This window comes from Eleutherodactylus coqui, chromosome 2, assembly GCF_035609145.1.
Source record: "Eleutherodactylus coqui strain aEleCoq1 chromosome 2, aEleCoq1.hap1, whole genome shotgun sequence".
Classification (NCBI taxonomy): domain Eukaryota; kingdom Metazoa; phylum Chordata; class Amphibia; order Anura; family Eleutherodactylidae; genus Eleutherodactylus; species Eleutherodactylus coqui.
This window is the reverse complement of record NC_089838.1, coordinates 165,033,732-165,053,260: the sequence shown is the minus strand read 5'-3', so window position 1 is coordinate 165,053,260 and position 19,529 is coordinate 165,033,732. Positions and strand designations below refer to the sequence as shown.

The following is a 19,529-nucleotide window of genomic DNA, read 5'->3' as shown; positions in this document are numbered from 1 at the left end:
ACTACTGGGGTTGATATTACTACTGTGGCCACTGTGGGGGTCACTATTACTACTGAGGTCACTATTACTACTGAGGCAAATATATAAGGGACACTAATACTACTGAGGCCCCTGTGGGGGGGTCACTATAACTACTGGGGCCAATATAGGGGTCACTATTACTACTGAGGCCATTGTGGGGGGTCACTATTACTACTGGGGCTGATATAGGGGACACTACCACTACTGAAGCCACTGTGAGGGGTCACTATTACTACTTGGGCTGATATAGGGGACACTATTACTACTGAGGCCACTGTGGGGGTCACTATAACTACTGGGGCTGAACTAAGGGACACTATTACTACTGGAGCCACTGTGGGGGTCACTATTCTATTGGGGCCAATATAGGGGACGCTATTACTACTGAGGCCACTGAGGGGGTCACTTACTACTGGGGCCAATATAGGATGCACTATTACTATTGATGTCACTGTGGGTGTCACTATTATTACTGGAGCCATTATAGGTGACACTATTACTACTGAGGCCACTGTGGGGGATCACTATTACTACTGAGGCCACTATTACTACTGGGGTTAATATTACTACTGCGGCCACTGTGGGGGGTCACTATTACTACTGAGGTCACTATTACTACTGAGGCAAATATATAAGGGACACTAATACTACTGAGGCCCCTGTGGGGGGTCACTATAACTACTGGGGCCAATATAGGGGTCACTATTACTACTGAGGCCATTGTGGGGGGGGTCACTATTACTACTTGGGCTGATATAGGGGACACTATTACTACTGGGGCTACTGTGGGAGGTCACTATTACTACTGAGGTCACTGTGGGGTAGTCACTATTATTAAAGGGGTTGTCTCGCGAAAGCAAGTGGGTCTATACACTTCTGTATGGCCATATTAATGCACTTTGTAATATACATCGTGCATTAAATATGAGCCATACAGAAGTTATTCACTTACCTGCTCCGTTGCTAGCGTCCCCGTTGCCATGGTTCCGTCTAACTTCGGTGTCTTCTTGCTTTTTTAGACGCGCTTGCGCAGATGCATCTTCTCCCTTCGGCTGGTCTTGGAAGCATCGGCGTTTTGGCTCCGCCCCTTGTACGTGTCATCGCGTGGCTCCGCCCCCGTCACGTGCCGATTCCAGCCAATCAGGAGGCTGGAACCGGCACACGTCATGGGGTGGAGCTACGCGATGACGCGTACAAGGGGGCGGAGCCAAAACGCCGATGCTTCCAAGACCAGCCGAAGGGAGAAGATGCATCTGCGCAAGCGCGTCTAAAAAAGCAAGAAGACACCGAAGTTAGACGGAACCATGGCAACGGGGACGCTAGCAACGGAGCAGGTAAGTGAATAACTTCTGTATGGCTCATATTTAATGCACGATGTATATTACAAAATGCATTAATATGGCCATACAGAAGTGTATACCCCCACTTGCTGCCGCGAGACAACCCCTTTAAGTGAGTGTTTCATTCAAGAGACTATATTGTGCCACGGTGTGTACATGCCACGGGAATACAAATTTAGCGCACAGTTGCAAGACAAATTTCCATTCTTTGAAAGGGCCAGGACTGACAGTGACCTCCAATGTGTAACGTCCGGGTCATGATTTCTGGTCACACATAGTGGCAAGGGAGACATTGCCAAACCTCTTTCTACAGCTCATCATAAAGATCCAGTGGGTGCAAAAGAGTCTTCAAAAAGAATGATCAAGGATTTCTCAATTCGGAGAGACAGAAGCAAAACGAGCAGCAGCGGAAGGCACGTTAGTGCACCACACAGTTTGTCGCATTCCGCATGTCCCGACTAATCTATCTCTACCCTTCAGCCGGCATTTCGGTTTTTCCTTTGCGATTTTATTTCCTCTCACGGAATCCGCAATTCATATCCGCGAGTGTGAATGAAAAAGCAGAAATGCACGCCTTTCAATGCCCGAGTCCTCCCGCGAATCCTCCACCCGGGCAGCAAGTGTGTAATCAAAATCTGTGTAAGCCCGGCCACACTGCTGCTGAAATAACAAAACCCACTGGTTTCTGACATTGTTTTTAATATTCCACTTGCTCTGGAGAGTAGGCGGCAGTCCCCGCTGACGTAACCACCACTACAAGCTGTGTCGTCATCATTCAGTAACAGCCCTCTGTTGTCTGCACTCCCCCGGGGATGAATGAGCCGTGACTGCTGGTCCGCCTCACCCCGCCCTGGCTGCAGGCCACAAGTGCTCCGGAAACCCCGTACAGCGCCACTGCCATCTGCCAAAACAAACGCGCCGAGGGCGGGCGGAGGGCGTGGCCAACATGCTGCGCGCATACCGAGGGCGTGGCCTGTACGATGTGTGCGCGCTGAGGGCGGGTCCAGCATAATGTATGCATACCGAGGGCGTGGCCTACACGATGTGTGTACGCTGAGGGTTGGGCCGTGTCCCGCCCGCTCTGCCCCGCCCTCCCTGTGCTGACGCCATGGGACAGCCGCCTGCAGGAAGCGGCCATTTTGAGAACCTTTGACTCGGTGACGTAGTGGCACGCAGGCCGCGCTCCGCCTCTCGTCTTCATCTCGCCGTCGGACGGATCGTCGCGGGAACGGGAGGGAGACAAAGCATTAAACTAATGAATGGGGGCCGCGAGAGTCCAGGCCGGCCTGCACACAGTGAGCGGCTGCTGAGCCACCTAGCTGCCAGGTAAGTGGCCGGGGAGCGGGCGGTGAGCGGCTGGAGGTGCTGGAGTTCCGGTTTGAGGAGGGGTGGTGCGGGGAAGGCCTGAGCACACTGACCTAGCAGCCGGGCATTGTGTGCGGGGGGAGCCGCTCCTCCGCCGCCCCCTGCTGAGGGGATTACCTCAGGGCTGTGTGGCCGGTGGGGACGGACCGGCCGGTCTTGGGTCACGTTCACTTCCCATATAATTTCCATCTGCACAACATGAACCCCAGATTCTTGGGGCGCCGGACCCCACTGCAGACCGCTGACTTATGGGGCCATGGCACTGCTAGCCGCCACCTGGTGCGTTCTCACATGAAATGGCGCAATGTGTTGGCGGTCCCGCACAGAGGACGCCCGCCGGGCCTCCTCCAGGGCTTGTTGGTGCCGTACGACGGTCAGCGATGCGGCTGAAGCTGCCCACCTGCGGCGGACGGCAGGGTGTCTGGTAATACCGCCCCCGCTTACACAACATGGGACCACCTTACCGCACACCGTGCCCCCAGACCCGTAGAGGAGAGAGGTGGCGGGACGGCAGGCACTGCGGCTCTACACCGTACTCCTGAGTGGAGGAATGGGCATGGATCTACTTTATTGTTGCCGGTTACTGCCATTGTAGAGCCGGGCGTATCGGTGCGGCGCACTCTGCCCATGGTCTTGGCGATATAACACTCTACCAGTCTGCCACAGGCGGCCATGCTGCCCCTCACATGACATGCACCGAATACATGTGCCAGATAAATCACAGCATGCTGTATTACACACGTGCCAGGATAGTGCCCGGCGATGGCCGCCGGCAGCCAGGGCACGTCCGGTGAGCCCGGGCAGACAGCAGTGGTCTCAGGGTGGGCACCCTTCCCAACAGGCGGGGGTTTTGCACCACTGGATGGTTTAACTGGGTTTTCCAGGGTGTTTCTATGGATGGCCGATCCTCAGGCTGGCTCATCAGATTGGTTGGGGACCCGGCCATTCAGCTGTTGGCTCTGCCCCCTGTGTAGCAGCCATGGTAATTGCTGGTGCAGCTCCCCAGTCCGGCCACTATACAGGGGTCGGCGCTATCCGCATCTTCTACCATGTTTGGTGCTGACAGCAGTCGCCCAAGTGGCAGATCAGTCGAGGTTGCGAGCAGCGGACCCCAGCCCGTCAACGGAAATGGCTTGGAAAACCCCTTTAAGGCTTCATAGTACGCTTATTAGGGATGGAAAACAGTAATGAAACTCGCCATTACCACCATATTGTAGGTCTCCCAGCGCACCTTGTATAATGTAGTGTCCATAATAACTGCCATCTGTGGGCATGGCAGACCGCGATCACAGGACAAGGGCAAACTGCTGGAAGCCGCCTGCACACGGCAGAGCTGGGTACTGCATGCGGGATCGGACCCTGACAGCAGCGCCCGCGCGTTCCTGCCTCCTTCCTTTCTGTATAGTGGATGGTTGGCATGGCTCGCTGTCAGACGTGCGCAGTACAGGTTTTTGTCTTTTTTTGAACCCCTGCTTTTGAAGCTCTGGTGACCCCAATAGGTTTGTACATCACTTGATATCGTCCCCATTGGGGATTATAGTATTACTAGGTCTTGGCGTGTGGGAGGAAACCCATACAGATATTGTCCTTGGTCAGATAAGGACCCCAGCGCTGCGGTGCTAACCACTGGGCCACCATGCTGATTACACACAGTTGTATTCCTGTTGGTCTGCCATGTTGTGGCCCCTCTGCCCTCTGCAGACTACACTGCATGCACCAATTGTAGCTACTGCGTTTCCCCAAAAATAAGACACTCATATTAATTTTTGCCCCAGAAGAGGCACAGGGTCTTTTCAGGGGCTCTTATACTCAGCTAGCAGTTGCTGTTTGGGTCCCTCCCGCTAGGCTGCGGCGCTCACGCAGGCTTCCATGTAGTCCTCAGTGCCGACAGAGTATCTCTTTCTGGTGATGGGGCTTGAATATCCCGCTTCCAGCAAGCGATTGCTCCGATTGGTTCAGGAGCGCCACCTCAGCCAATCAAAACAGGCACTCGATGAACCAATCACAGCCATTCAATGATGTCATTCATGAATGGCTGTGATTGGTTCAGGAGCAACACCTGAGCTAAACGGAGCAATCGCTTGCTGGAAGCGGGATATTCAAGTCCCATCACCAGCAAGAGATACTCTGTCGGCACTGCGGACTACACGGAAGCCTGCATGAGTGCTGCAGTCCAGCGGGAGGGACCCAAATGGCAGCTGCTTAGGTGAGTATTGCCTTTTTAAAAAATTTTCATGTAGTGTAGCTAGGGCTTATTATCAGGGTAGGTCTTGATTTGTGGATCTCCAGCCCAGGTGCTGCGAATCAAACCTGCCTGTGGACAATGGCCTGAAGCAGAGCTGCTTTGTACAGCTTCCAGTGTGAGCGCTTGTGGTGTTACTGCGCAGGCAGAGTAAGCCGATGACGTCACTGCTTTCTTTAGTGCGCAGGCAGAGTAAGCCGATGACGTCACTGCTTTCTTTAGTGCGCAGGCAGAGTAAGCCGATGACGTCACTGCTTTCTTTAGTGCGCAGGCAGAGTAAGCCGATGACGTCACTGCTTTCTTTAGTGCGCAGGCAGAGTAAGCCGATGACGTCACTGCTTTCTTTAGTGCGCAGGCAGAGTAAGCCGATGACGTCACTGCTTTCTTTAGTGCGCAGGCAGAGTAAGCCGATGACGTCACTGCTTTCTTTAGTGCGCAGGCAGAGTAAGCCGATGACGTCACTGCTTTCTTTAGTGCGCAGGCAGAGTAAGCCGATGACGTCACTGCTTTCTTTAGTGCGCAGGCAGAGTAAGCCGATGACGTCACTGCTTTCTTTAGTGCGCAGGCAGAGTAAGCCGATGACGTCACTGCTTTCTTTAGTGCGCAGGCAGAGTAAGCCGATGACGTCACTGCTTTCTTTAGTGCGCAGGCAGAGTAAGCCGATGACGTCACTGCTTTCTTTAGTGCGCAGGCAGAGTAAGCCGATGACGTCACTGCTTTCTTTAGTGCGCAGGCAGAGTAAGCCGATGACATCATTGCTTTCTTTACTGCGCAGGCAGAGTAAGCCGATGACGTCACTGCTTTCTTTCACTCCTGGTGGCATAGATCACAGCACATTTTTGACAGCATTGCAGACTCTCCCCATTGATTTCAATGGGGGACGCTTCATGTTTCAAATTGCTTAAACACTCAAAAATAGTATAACGCTTAAAGTGTGGCATTAGAAACGCCGTGTTTGAACGCTAGGTGTTTTATCTGTAAAAAGCGGGCTTTGTGACAGTGGCCTGAGGGTAGTTTCACACGGGCAATATTGCCACAAGAAAACCGTGTCTTTGTTCCTGCGTTTTTTGAGTATCAAAGCTGCTTTTGCAAAAACATTGCTGCCACTAGTGGGGTTTTTTTTTTTACTCAATTTTGCAGCAATTTTTTTAGCATCGCATAAAAATCACAAGTTTGAGTGTTGTGATGCGATAAAAAAAAAGGCTTCAAAAGGAATCGTGGACGATTAAAAAAAAAAAAAAAATCTCGAAACATAGGATTTATGTGTGTTTATAATTTCTCGCATCACGTGGAAATCGTGTGATTATCGCCCTTGTGAAACCGGCCTCAGGGTGCGTTCACACGGAGCTGACTTGTTGCAGGTTTCATCTTTTGAATTGAAGGGGTGAAGTCTGCTGCGGCTCTGCCTCAATCTGCATAATGGTGAAGAATTTTTACTGTGTAAGATCTGCACCAAATCTGCTGCTTGCCAATTCCCCCTAAAAGAATTGAGTAAAACTTATAAGGGGGGGTTTCACATACAGGTTTTTGTGACCGTTCTTAGAGCCAAAGCCCAAAGTGGATTTAAGAGGTGTGGGAAATGTAAAGGAAGTGGTTCTCTAAGGGCTAATGCCCACAGCTAGATTTCCGTCGTGTGAAACGTGGCTGAAATCCGCGGCGTTTCACTGCAGCTATTAGGTTCTATTGAACCTAATAGTTTAATGTACACGCTGCGGAAATCCACCACAGAACTCTGTAGCGTGAAATTACCCGCAGGATGTCCTATTTTCTGCGGGCATACGCGTGGACGGCTTCCATTGTAGTTAACGGAAGCCGCCCGTCACACTATGCTTCCGCTGTAGCACAGCAGAAGTATAGCGTGAATATGCGCACCGCCTGCCGCGTCGTGACGCCGCTGCGCATGCGCTCCGGCAGTGTCATGCGGGAGCTACGCAGCAGATCCGGGGGTCTTTGGGGGGGCTTGCGGAGCCCGTCACGGCCGTGGACATATAAGTTTTATACTTCCCGCGTTGTTCCCCTCTTCTCCATTGTTTTCCTTAGTGGTAAGGGATGTAAGCCTCCAGCATGAGTGATGTTATCCTCTTGATACAGAGAATTAACACGCTGGAGGATCAGAGTTGCAGTGACTGGGGATTTGTGCGTTGGCGGATGTAGTAAATACCGGTCATCTAATTTGACTGCATGATCCTCTTCTATTTTTTTCATCCTGCTAACAGGTGGAATCATTGCAGCAGGCATGGCACCTGATAATAGGTGTTCCCATCTGATGGCTCTATAGTGAACCCACTACCTAAGACTGTAGAATCCAGGTAGTGTTGGTGGCTATTGTTTATATGTTTTCTGTGTGTTTGAGCCCTTATAGTTTGTAGTCAAATATTTAATAAAAGTTAAATTTTAGGAGTTTACTCAGTGAAGGATCTTTAAATCGTATCTCATTCCTCTGCCCCAGTGCTTTAATTTCACATGGGCGATATCTATATCGGGCAGTGAAACTGGGCCTGATATCACATTCAGGAATGTGCGATTAACCCCCCCCCCTCACGGATGTAAGGTGATTGTGTCAAAAACTCCTCGCATCACTTTAGTGAAGTAGCGATCGGAAGGATCGGCAAGTGTTTCCCATTGTTTCTAAATAGGATACCTCACATCTCATCGCACTCACATGCACCTTGCACGCCGTGAAATGCTTTTGCTGGTTCTATTGAAAACAGTGGGTGAGATGTTCCAAGGGAACGCCCAAAGATAGGTCCTGCTACAATTTTTAGATGACCTCATGCAATTTTCTCGGCTGTGTGAAAGCTGCCTAAAAGTGGTTTTATGCAGGAAGGTTGTCAGATGCTTAAAGGGGTTGTCCCGCGAAAGCAAGTGGTGCTAAGCACTCCGGCATGCGCAGAAGACCTGTGCGGCGCGAGCACGCCGGAATGGCCCCATTCAACAGGACAGAAGAGCAGACTGCGCAAGCGCATCTAATCGAGGGAGAAGAAGGCTTCGGTCAGCGCCATGGAGACGGGGACGCCAACACCGGAGGGGGGAAGTGTATAACTTCTGTATGGCCAATATTTAATGCACGATGTATATTACAAAGTGCATTAGTATGGCCATACAGAAGTTCTTAACACCGCTTGCATTCGCGGGACAACCCCTTTAAGTGACACTCCTGTGCTCTCACATAGGAGCAATACAGTCGATCAGTGAATGGAGGCAGAGTGCGTAGGAGATCTCTTCCTGCCACCAGTGAACAGGCAAACTTTAATAGGTGAACTACCTATTTACACTGCATGAGAAGTTGCTCAATAGTGAAGGTCCATTTAGACACAACAATTATCGCTCAAAAGATGGCTTTTGAGTGCTAATCGTTGTGTGTAAATGTGCCCATCTTTCACTTTTCTGCCGAACGACAAACTTCAGTTCGGCATGGAATCCATCGTTCATCAGAACAGCTGATGAGAGGGATCACACGCTGTGTTCTGTCCGGGAAGCGCTGATAACATTATCTCAGCCGTCAGACCTGCAGCAGAACAAAGGGAATTCATTTAGAGAACAATGGGTGGTCTGTTCTCTTAATACAGCTCCTGGCGGCTCACACGCTACTAGTATTTTATGCAAAATGATCGCTCGAAAGCCACCTTTTGAGCGATCATCTTTGTGTGTAAATGCATCTTTACTTTGTTTCAATGAGCTGAAGTGACTATTAGCAATTTCTCGTCCAATATCCTGTTTGGTCCTGCCTTTACATGAGACAGCGATCGCTGGAAATTACTATTCTGAGTTTTTTTTCTTGTACAACAGCTCATTAGAAGCGTCCTAAGCGATGGTTCACACAAGCGTATCTGCACTGTATTGCAAATTTTGCAAGCGTAATAAACCCTGAAATAAAACCCATTGATTTCAATAGGTTCATTCAAATGAGTGTATCTTTATAATGTGGTGCGTGATCACATAAAAAAAATAAACGGCAAGACCTATATTGGTGCAGGCAAGAGTATGTAAATGGGCACAGCATATACAGAAAACCTGTATACTTGCTGTGCATCTATGTACAAAATTGATGTGTTTTTTATTTGTTTTGGTGTATTGCTGTGTGCTCAATAACACATGGCATGTTTGCGTGACTGAAATGCACTTCCGCCTGTGTGAACAAGCCCTAAGGATAGGCCATCAATGTAAGATGGGTAGGGGCCTGACTCGCAGCACCCACCTCACTGTCATCAGTCACAGCTCTGTACTTCTAGTAAATGGGACTTGTAGTGCTGTTGTTCAAACACCACAACCACTGGGCGACAAACAATAAAATCGTTTGCAGTTTAAACAATCGTTCCACTCTGTCCTTTATACAGTGAATGACTGAAGGATTTCTTGTTTGAACGAGCCAGTGATGGATCTACCTATGTAAACAGGCTGCAAAGCCAACTCGGACATTGTTTAAACGATAAATTGGCTCGTCTACAAGGCCCCCTAGCTGCTGCTACTAACAGTACGGAGCAGTATAAGCCATGCAGGGAACGCAGCGCTCGCCATCCTGTGCTCACCTATACCATTGGCCAGCGCAGTCTTATCTGGTTGTGAACCTCCAGTTGCTTCCAACATACCTCCTGAAGTATGCATTTCCCGACTTGTGTCAAATGTGCTTAGTGTAATGTGAATACAGTCTAATGCAGTTTATTTTTTGTTCGCTACAGTCTGAATATGGCTGTCGAGTGCCCCCCCCCTCCCCCCAGACTGCCCCTTTAAAAAGGAACCTGTCACCATGAAAAACTCTTATGATGCTATTCATAGAGGTAGAAACCAAAAATGGCAACAGCACGCAATATAAACTTACTATTAGAGGTATATATACTGTTGCCATTTTTGGTTTGTGCTTCTACTGTATGTTGCAGCCATGGTTTAACGTGCACCTTTAGATTTCTTTTGGGTAGTGCTGACCTATTTCATTCTTTTTTGCTGATCATAGAGGTGATGGGCAGCCAAGGGGTGTTTTTTATACCTCGCCCTTTCCTGTGATGTCCGCCTGTGAAACCTGTGTGCGCTCTGAAGAGTCCAATTTTCGGACCTGGTACAGACTTCACCAGGGAACATCGCAGGAAAGCAGGAGGTGTGAGCATAAATACATCTCGTGGCTCTTCTAACAGCAGCATAACTTAGTTTATGATGCTGCTCTGAGGTAGCGGGTCTCCTCTTATGGGGTTTTCCAGGCATTTACTCTTGATGACTTCTCAGTTGATTGGCGGCTCTTCAAAGCACACAATGCAGTCAAGTATGGGAAATCGTAAGCGCTCACTATCTGGGTGCTACATATTTATAAGTGGACATAATAAAGTACAGTTCTGTTACCTTTTCTTCACACTGTGTATACACTTTTGTGACAGTGATTGGGTGTAAGGGGTGGCTTTAAGAGAAACTACCATACAAATATGCAACATGTAAATGTTTAAACGTTTTTTTTTCTTCTTTTGGTCTTGTTTCTACCTTATTGTCTTTGGTGCATGCAATCACAGCAGTGTCTTACACAACAAAAAGTTGGTTTTACATAGGACGATTATGTTTCTGGTTGTTCAGGCTCCCGCGGGGTTTTGAACGATAAACGTCCCATGTAAAAGCATGCAAAACACTGGATGGGAATTATCCAGTCGTTAAGTTTTTAGCAGCTTAAAATCCTGAACAACCGTCATTTGGTGTAAGCGGCAGCCGTTCAGTACTGAGCAGCTGCTGCTTACAGTGAATGGAGAGGGGTGGGGGAGAGAACTCTCCTCTAGCCGCCCCGCCTCCCTGTGAGCGATCCAGCGATAATCACTCCTGTGAGCATATACGGGGACGAGTGTCTGACATGGTTTGCCCCACAGCTCATCCCGTGTAAAAAAGCCTTTAGCGGATGTTGACATCTTTTTATGTCAATTTTCTGATAAATTAGAGACTTAATTATCATTGTGCTGCAAAAGCATTCCTTTTTTTAATTGCTGCTGAATATAAGGCACGCTTCACACAGGTGAGCACGATATGGGGCTATGAATCGCTGCATGATTTCATGCTCGCCAATATGCCTTTCCCTGCTGATACAAGGCACTTTTCTTTCAAAACTGCCTCGCATCAATTCGGGGGAAGTCACGGCTGAGCAGCTGCGGACTGGTGGATAAGCGATAGCTTTTCCATCTTAGACATTTTAGGTGTAGAGTCACCTAAATTGGCAATGATAAGTTTTTTTACACAATGACAGTCATCCCAGAAATAACTGCTCCTATGCTCACGCAGGAGGGAGGATGGCTCAGTGACTGGAGGCAGAGCAGCCCGCAGTGCACTTCACTCGCCCACCTCCATTCACAGTAAACAGTCGTTCAGCTTACACAGGCCAATCATTGTTTGATTTTTATGCCTGCAGAAACTGAACGGCAAACAATACAGTGAGAATCTAAATGATGGGGGTTGTATGTAAAATGGGCCTTTAGACTCTGCTCCCCTCACCCATCCTTCAGTTATTCCCTAACATATACCTCTGATGGAAAGCTGAGGAATATGCCATTGTATAGGCACTGTTGCCCATTTACTTCCGATATAAAAACCAGTACAGCACTATATGGTTTTCGCTCCTTGTTTTAATTGCATTCCCCTTTAGGGCTTGAAATGCGCCCTAGCATTTGCAAATGGCAACAAGAATTTACAAACTTGGCCCATTTTGTAACTAACCTCACTGCAGCTGTTCTGTGGGTCTGGGATTGAGGGGAATAAATTCAGTATTTGTATCCATTAGATGGATCCACTCACGTCTAAAAATCGCAGCATGCTGCGATTCTCCACGATTAACGAAGATAGGTTCATTGTGGAACCTATCTTAGTTGGTGCTACCCAGCGGTGGAATATCGCTTGTGGACACTCTGCCTAATTAGGAGCCCTTGGCATCATGTTGTATACATTGGAAGGATGGTTACGTTTTCATACAAAAGCATTAAAATGCATTGCTGGACATACCCATGGACCATATATGCGATATCTTGTGCTGGATCTCCAATGGATCCTCCAACCAGCGCTTCCAATGCAGATGTGAAACTGCCCTAAGCTGTATGCTAGATGATGACTAGATGGAAGCTTGAAAGTGCTCATGTTAATAAATTACATCTGTACAAATGTGCTAAACGTACATTAGAAACCTGATGTGTGTAGCATTCTTGTAAGTGCCTGCTGAAGTAAAGAGCGCTGCTTCCAGTTACTAGGACTCGGAGAACCATAGTAATACTGTGCCCTCTTGTCTTTCAGGTGACAGTTCTGGCCAGCATGGAAGGGTCATTCGGTTATTGACTACACTGTTGAAGTACACTTCAGGTATATTAGTACTTGCCATTTAATATTTCATGTGTATGTACACTATCCGTATACTGTAAGAGGATTTCACTATTGGGTCACAATATCTCTTAACATTTTGGACCTGGGGCACGCCTGGGTGAGGTTTACCTGACTGGCCTTACTTTGGTAGCTGAAGAATTGGGTATTGGATGAAACGTTTTTAGTCGAACCTGCCTTTGCAATTTTACTTATTTCTACTTCTCCATTAAGATCAGGTAGCTTTGAGGTTGAGTAGTGACAGCTTTATATTGCTGATTCAGCTAGCTGTAAGGGGTTGCCTGTACCCCCTGGTGGTAGTGAGGGGTGCATTTTGCCCATAAATTACTGTTGCATTTTTTAATCTTGTGTAGGTTTTTAACTTAACCGATTTTTACAGTATTCATGATGCAATAATGCATGTTAAATGTATTCTGTGGGTCAGTATGACTAGGGAAACGTCACATTTATAGAAGTCTTAAATATTGCTTTCCTTTGCCACATTCTGAGACCGAGTTCAAGTCAGAGCGGGATGGACACCCATATTAGACATAATGTGACTGAAATATGGTGGTGTGTTATCGGGCTGTAGCGTGTGGACTCAAGTTTCTAAGTGAGTGCTTTATGCAGTTTGGTAACACTCACTTGCAGGTTGCATACGCCAGTCATTTTGCTATGAGGAGGAGGAGATGTTGCTCAAAATGGAAACTGCAGGAACTTGCTATCTCAAGAGCGTAGACAGAAGTGGAGGTACTCCAGTAAACTATGGGATCCTGTAGATGTGAAGAATTATAATAAGATTCTACGGTGCTGTAAGCCCAGAGAACGCCACAGTTAACCAACACTGGCTAGTAATAATTGGGAAGAAACCAAATATTGGGTTAATAGCGCAGCCCTTAATTGCCATTTGAGACCAGGAGGATAAACCTGACGTCTGTTCAACAAAAAACAAAACAATTGATGCATTTTGGGGCCCCTTCCTCAGAAGAGTCAATTACAATATAGTAATCCTTCCAAGAAAGCATTCAAAAACCAAAGTTTAACAAAACAAGTCAGTAAATTAAACTGAAATAAATTTTTTTACGGACATGTTTTATTATAGACTTTGAGTTCCCCCGCCTCCCTTTCCTATTCCTTTTTTTGATGTTTTGTCATTATGTTGTAATTGGGCCACTCGCACAAGTGTTTTTGTGAGCGCTTGCCTCTTTTTACAGCATGTTTTGCGCAGTAACCATAGAGACAAAGCAAGCTGATGTCCCCATTCCACCCCCACACACCCCTCCTCCACTCGGTGGCTTTGTAAGCCGCGTTAAAAATGTACATTTTTAACCCACCTCATTCATTTCGGTGGGTGATGCAGGTCGTCAAATGAACTGCAGCGCTGAAAATAGAACAGACAGCGTTCGTTTTAGTGCGTGTTATAAACTCTGCGCCAAAACGCTCGTCTGAGAAGCCCCATTGAAATGAATGGAGGCTTAGTGCAGCGTAATGCCTGCTAACTGCTATTTAAGGAAAGTCTGTGTGAGAGAGACCTCAGTGCTCAGCCCAGCAATGTCCCCAAAACGCATCATATGTGCTGTTTTTTGAATAAAGAAGTCCAGTTTATCCTCCAGGTCTGAATTTGCATTTTTTTTCTTCCTAATTGCCATCTCCGTTATGGGAGCACAGCACTGGCACTGATTCAGACAAGCAATGTCTTTTCTTTTTTATCACAGCAAAGATTTTATTTTTCACTGGGGGTACATTTTCTTTAGAAAGCGCTGCCTCTAGAAAGTGCATTAAATGTTAAAATAAATCTTTTGTTTTAAGTAAATATCTGCTTGCTTAGTTTTTTATTTTTATATTTTAGGTAAACCTATTTATTGGAATTCTGCAAATGGCAAAATTACTCAGAAAAACAGCAGTTTAGGAAGGCTTGAAGAATGTCTGCATGGCCCAAACTCATTACAACGTTCTTCTGAGATTGGATGACACAAACCTGTCTTGTTTAGAACTTCCCTAGAAAACTCTTCGGTTTCAAGTAATGACAAAGGAGGGCTCCGCGATAAAAACCGAACATAGTCTCACAATGGAAAAAATAAGTACGATTAAAGTTGAAGATGATGAAATGATTGGCGATTTTGATCAAGTACAGATCAAGGTGGAGGCGGATGGCATCAAACAAGCAGAAAGTAGTGATGAACAAGAAGACAAAGAACAACATTGTGCAGATACCTCACACACACTATCTTCAAATGAAAATGAGGAAGATTATGGTGTCCTTTTTTCTCAGTACACCACGACCCTCTATGATGCAGCGATGGAGGCAGTTACACAAAGCATCATTACAAACAAAAATATGAGTAACAGAAAAAAATCTCCAGCCTGGAATCATTTCTTTATTTCACCTCGGGACAGTACCAAAGCTATATGCATGTACTGCATGAAAGAGTTTAGCAGAGGCAAGAACGAAAAAGACCTTAGCACCAGCTGTTTGATGAGACATGTCAGAAGAGCACACCCTAGAGTCCTTACCTCTGAAAACGGAAATATGCCAAGCATATCAACTTACCCTCCTCCTACCTTAGTACTACCTCGGCAACCTCCTGATGTTGTGGACTCCAATACTACCCCAACAAAAATGAGGAAACTTAAAACTGCTCCTCCGGAAAAAGCAGCGGAGGAACCTTTATCTGTGCTGTCTTCTGATGAGATCTCCTCAGACTTGTCCATATCGGAAAAAAATGCCAGAGAAGATGTTACTGTTTCTCCTTCATCTTTACCAAATCAGAGCGATGAAGCTGTTGAAAATGTCACTGAAAAGCAAATGTCCATTCAAAAAAATTCATCAGGTTCTCGCAGAAGATCTGCTGTTTGGAAACACTTTTATTTGTCTCCACTGGATAATTCAAAAGCGGTTTGTATCCATTGCATGAATGAGTTTAGCAGAGGAAAGAACGGGAAAGACCTTGGTACCAGCTGTCTGATAAGGCACATGTGGAGAGCTCATCGATCAATTGTTTTGCAAGAGAACAGCGGTGGCACAAGCTTACCACCTCCATACTCAGTTCCTCCTACACTGTTGCCATCCCTCTTATCAACAGATAGCGAAGTAATTTCTACTGCCGTTTCTCCAGGTAAAAGTGGCAAGGAAACCATTTCTGTACCGTCATCACCTGAAAGGGCTTCAGAAGGCTTGCATTACAGTGTCCCGAACGGTGAATTGTTAATTGACAATGCAGCAGCGGTTTTGCATTCTTCAGAAAATATAGGGGAAGCTTCAGTATCTTCTCCAGAAAAACCGAACGACTGTCACAAATCGTTAGCATATGACTCGCCTCTTTTCTTTCAGCAAAACAAGAAGGCTATAAAACGATTGAAGTCTGAGGTTTGGCATCACTTTACGTTATCGCCTACTGACAACCTAAAAGCTATTTGTCGATATTGTAATTGCATGATCAGCAGAGGTAAAAAGGGGGATTTAGGAACAAGTTGCTTAATGAGGCATCTCTATAGAAAACATCCAGAAATAGTCTTAAACCAAAAAAGCTTTGACCATAGTCTTGCAAATTCTCCTTATGCTACCTTAGCATCTGCAGAATGCTCCTCCTCAAAAGTTATTGAGCTGTCAACTGCTGCACCTCATGATAGTCAAATTGTTTTTCCATCAAATAGCAAGAAGACCTCAAAACTGTGGAATCACTTCTCAATTTGTTCTGCGGATTCAACTAAAGTCATATGTATGCACTGCGGGCGCACAATAAGCAGAGGGAAAAAGCCAACAAATCTAGGCACCAGTTGTCTCCTGAGGCACCTGCAGAGATTTCACAGCAATGTGCTGCAGAATAATGGGGTTTCGGAAGCCTTACCATCTGCCGATGTACACATACCAGTAAACACAGCCTCCTCTTTTGATGAAACCAATGATAAATTCAGTGACTCTCACCCTGTTGCCAAAAAAATCACAAGTCTTGTAGCTGAAATGATTGCACTTGATCTTCAACCGTACTCTTTTGTAGATAATGTTGGTTTTAATAGACTTCTTGAATACCTGCAACCTCAATATTCTTTACCATCTCCAACATACTTTTCTAGGACCGCAATCCCAGATATGTATGAAAATGTGAAGCACATAATTGTCTCCCACCTAAAGGAAGCTGAAAGTGGTGTGATACATTTTACGGCAGGAATCTGGATGAGCAGTCAGACACGGGAATACTTAACACTTACTGCTCACTGGGTTACATTTGATTCCTCGTTCAAGCCACACAGCGAAGATTACCACTGTTCTGCACTTCTACACGTCTCCCAGATTGATTGTGATTATAATGGCTTGAGTGTTCAAAAGCATCTAGAATACTTGTGGGAGTCTTGGATAACCTCATATGGCCTTCAAATAGGCATCACTGTAACCGATAATCATAGCATAGGAAAAACCCTCAATGAAAGTGATCATTCAAGCGTTGAATGTTTTGGGCACACTGTAGACTTAATTGTAAATGAAGCTATTAAGAGTCAAAGAATGGTCCAAAACCTTCTTAGCATAGCCCGAAAAATTTGTGAACGTGTTCACAGGTCAACAAGAGCAAAGGAAAAATTGGCCGAATTGCAAAAGGAATATGGATTGCCTCAACATCAATTAATTCAAGATGTCCCTTCAAAGTGGAATACATCATTTCACATGTTAGATCGTTTAATTGAGCAAAAACGAGCAATTGATGAGATGTCGATTGAGTGTAACTTCAGGGAGTTGATAAGTTGTGATCAGTGGGAGGTATTGCAGTCTGTTTGCCATGCGTTAAAACCTTTCGAGGCTGCCAGTAAAGAAATGAGCATGCACACAGCTACTTTAAGTCAGGTAATTCCAATGATCCATATTCTGAACCGTAAGATTGAAATGCTGTTTGAGGAAACGATGGGCATAGATACCATGCTCAAGTCTCTGAAAGAGGCTATGGTTTGTCGTCTGTCGTCAACACTTCATGATCCAAGATATGTGTTTGCCACTCTTTTGGACCCTCGGTACAAAGCATCCTTATTTTCTGAGGAAGAAGCTGAGGAATATAAACTTGGATTAATCAGGGAACTGGAAATATTAAATTCTACCTCAGATGATGCACCTGTTGTCAATGGGTGTAACAAGCATTCACCACCCAACCATAAGGACGACAATATCTGGTCACTTATGGCCAATATTAAAAAGTCTAAGAGTTTAAAGGAAAAATTACCTGAAGACATTGTGTTGGCTTACTTAGAAGAAGAAGTACTTGAGCATAACTGTGATCCACTGACCTATTGGAACTTGAAGAAATCATCTTGGCCAGTTTTGTCAAAATTGGCAGTACGCTTTCTTGGCTGTCCACCAAGTGTTATTCCTTCCGAGAAACTCTTCAACACCTCAAACGAAAGTAGCAATTTTAATCAGTCTAGACTAATGATGGAACACTTTGAGCAGCTAATATTTTTAAAAGTTAATCTCCCATTGATTTACTTTCAGTATTGAAAATAGTCAGGTGAAAAATCATGTTGCTTACCGAATAACTGAATTTTGTATGTATGGTAAATTGCTCCCGTTGGGGCCCATGTATGACATCTAAAAAGTGACTGTAGTTTTCTATCGTGTCACGATGTTTTGCTTTAAATCTTGTCTTCATGTGCCTTACTCGGTTCTTCAGGCAGCCAGACCTTGTTTTTTTTTTTTTTTTTTTTATCACTCTACAAAAGCTAGTCTTGTCATATCTAGGAAATTGTCTTCAGAAGTGTAAATACATATGTAAAAAGTGAGTACATTTTGTTAGCTGGGGAGAAAAGATGTAAACAATTTTATTTGGTAGTTTTAATTCAAGTATGTACAAAATGGAAAGGTACTGTATTTTAGTCACCGTTCTTTTGATAGTGGGTTTTTTTTTTAAACTTTTGTGTGTTCTGAAAAAGCGGCATTTCTATATCAGGTTTTTGTTTCCATCCTAGGTGCTAATTTATTGTAGTCTATAGCAGCTGTTTGCGTTTTTTGTAGATTAGAAAACTTCCACAAGATTGGAATGATTTTAAATTTTGATTCCTAAGACTCCGTTCTATCGGCCCTTTCAGTCTCTCTGGTTTGTAATAGAGAAATAATGTTTACAGTTTTCTGTCGTTGGTCTCTTGAGCATTATTTAGTCTGTAACACAAATGTCAAAGTAAAACCGGCAACCATTTGTGGAAGACAACGTAGGAGATGAGACGGTTTGATATTAACATTATCCTATTGGGAAATTTTGTAATCGTTCTATTTAATAGGTGTCTGCTCTTAATGAGGTTTTTGTGGACTAACCTCTAATGCTGTGCCATTGGCTAACTGGCAGAAATGTGTTCTGCACACACAGCATATCTACAAACACCCGAGGCTCTCCTAATACATATTTTATTCCAATTTTTTTTTCCAGAATTGTGTAAATGTTTCACTTGTACATATGGGGTAATTCAATATTTTCTAAAACTGCTTTTCCACTTTAAATCTAGAATTCTAAATAAGTGATTCTTTGCTACCCATGGAAATTGTCTCACTGGTCCTGTTTTTTTTCTGTAATTTTTGTTTACTGTATAATACATTTTTTGTAATTTTTTGTTCATGATGATGTACTGGTCAGTCCTAAATTTTTTTTTACATCAATGTATTAGTGTATTTATAAATGGTCAAAAGATGTTTCTGAAATTAAACCATTATTTACAGCGTTTTAGCCTAACTTACGATAACTTTTTGCTTTTTTTTAATTTTTTTTTTTTATACTCTCTGCACCACTCTGCCCATGTGAACAATGGTTGTTCCAACAAATAGCGTTTGCTTAATCTATACCTATTTTCTTAAGGCTCACTCACATGGGTGTGTCGTCATTGCGTATTACACGCAGCTAAAAGCCCATTGATTTCTACTGGGCTGCCCACACTTGCATGCATGATAAACGCTGGATTTCCTATTTTGGTGCGTATTACACACAAATATAGGCTATGGGGATTTAACATACACAGCAATTAAGCATGTCACATGTATATTTGCTGTTTACTGCATATTACGCAGTGACAATACGACCTTGTGAGTGGGCCTTTAAGGTGAGGAGGGTGTGTTAAGGTCCCTCTACATTGGACGAGTGTCAGGCAAACGATGCCCGACACTCGTCCCTGTGTCTCTGCGCTCCCGTGTTCCTGCACGGGAACTAGCACAGCTGGCTCGCACACAGAGCGGCCAGCAGGGGGGCGGGGCAGTGCAGTAGATTTCTCTCCTCTCGCTCCCCCAC

The 19,529-nt window shown here is 45.4% G+C and overlaps 1 protein-coding gene across 1 annotated transcript; it reads left to right on the top strand.

The window, feature by feature from the left end:
- The first annotated feature begins 2,528 nt into the window (after positions 1-2,528).
- Positions 2,529-18,969, top strand: ZBED4 (zinc finger BED-type containing 4). Its single transcript, XM_066591885.1, has 3 exons — positions 2,529-2,687; positions 12,214-12,279; positions 14,126-18,969. Exon 3 carries the CDS (start codon positions 14,300-14,302, stop codon positions 17,756-17,758), a length of 3,459 nt encoding a protein of 1,152 aa, XP_066447982.1. The 5' UTR covers positions 2,529-2,687; positions 12,214-12,279; positions 14,126-14,299; the 3' UTR covers positions 17,759-18,969.
- The last annotated feature ends 560 nt before the right edge of the window (positions 18,970-19,529 follow it).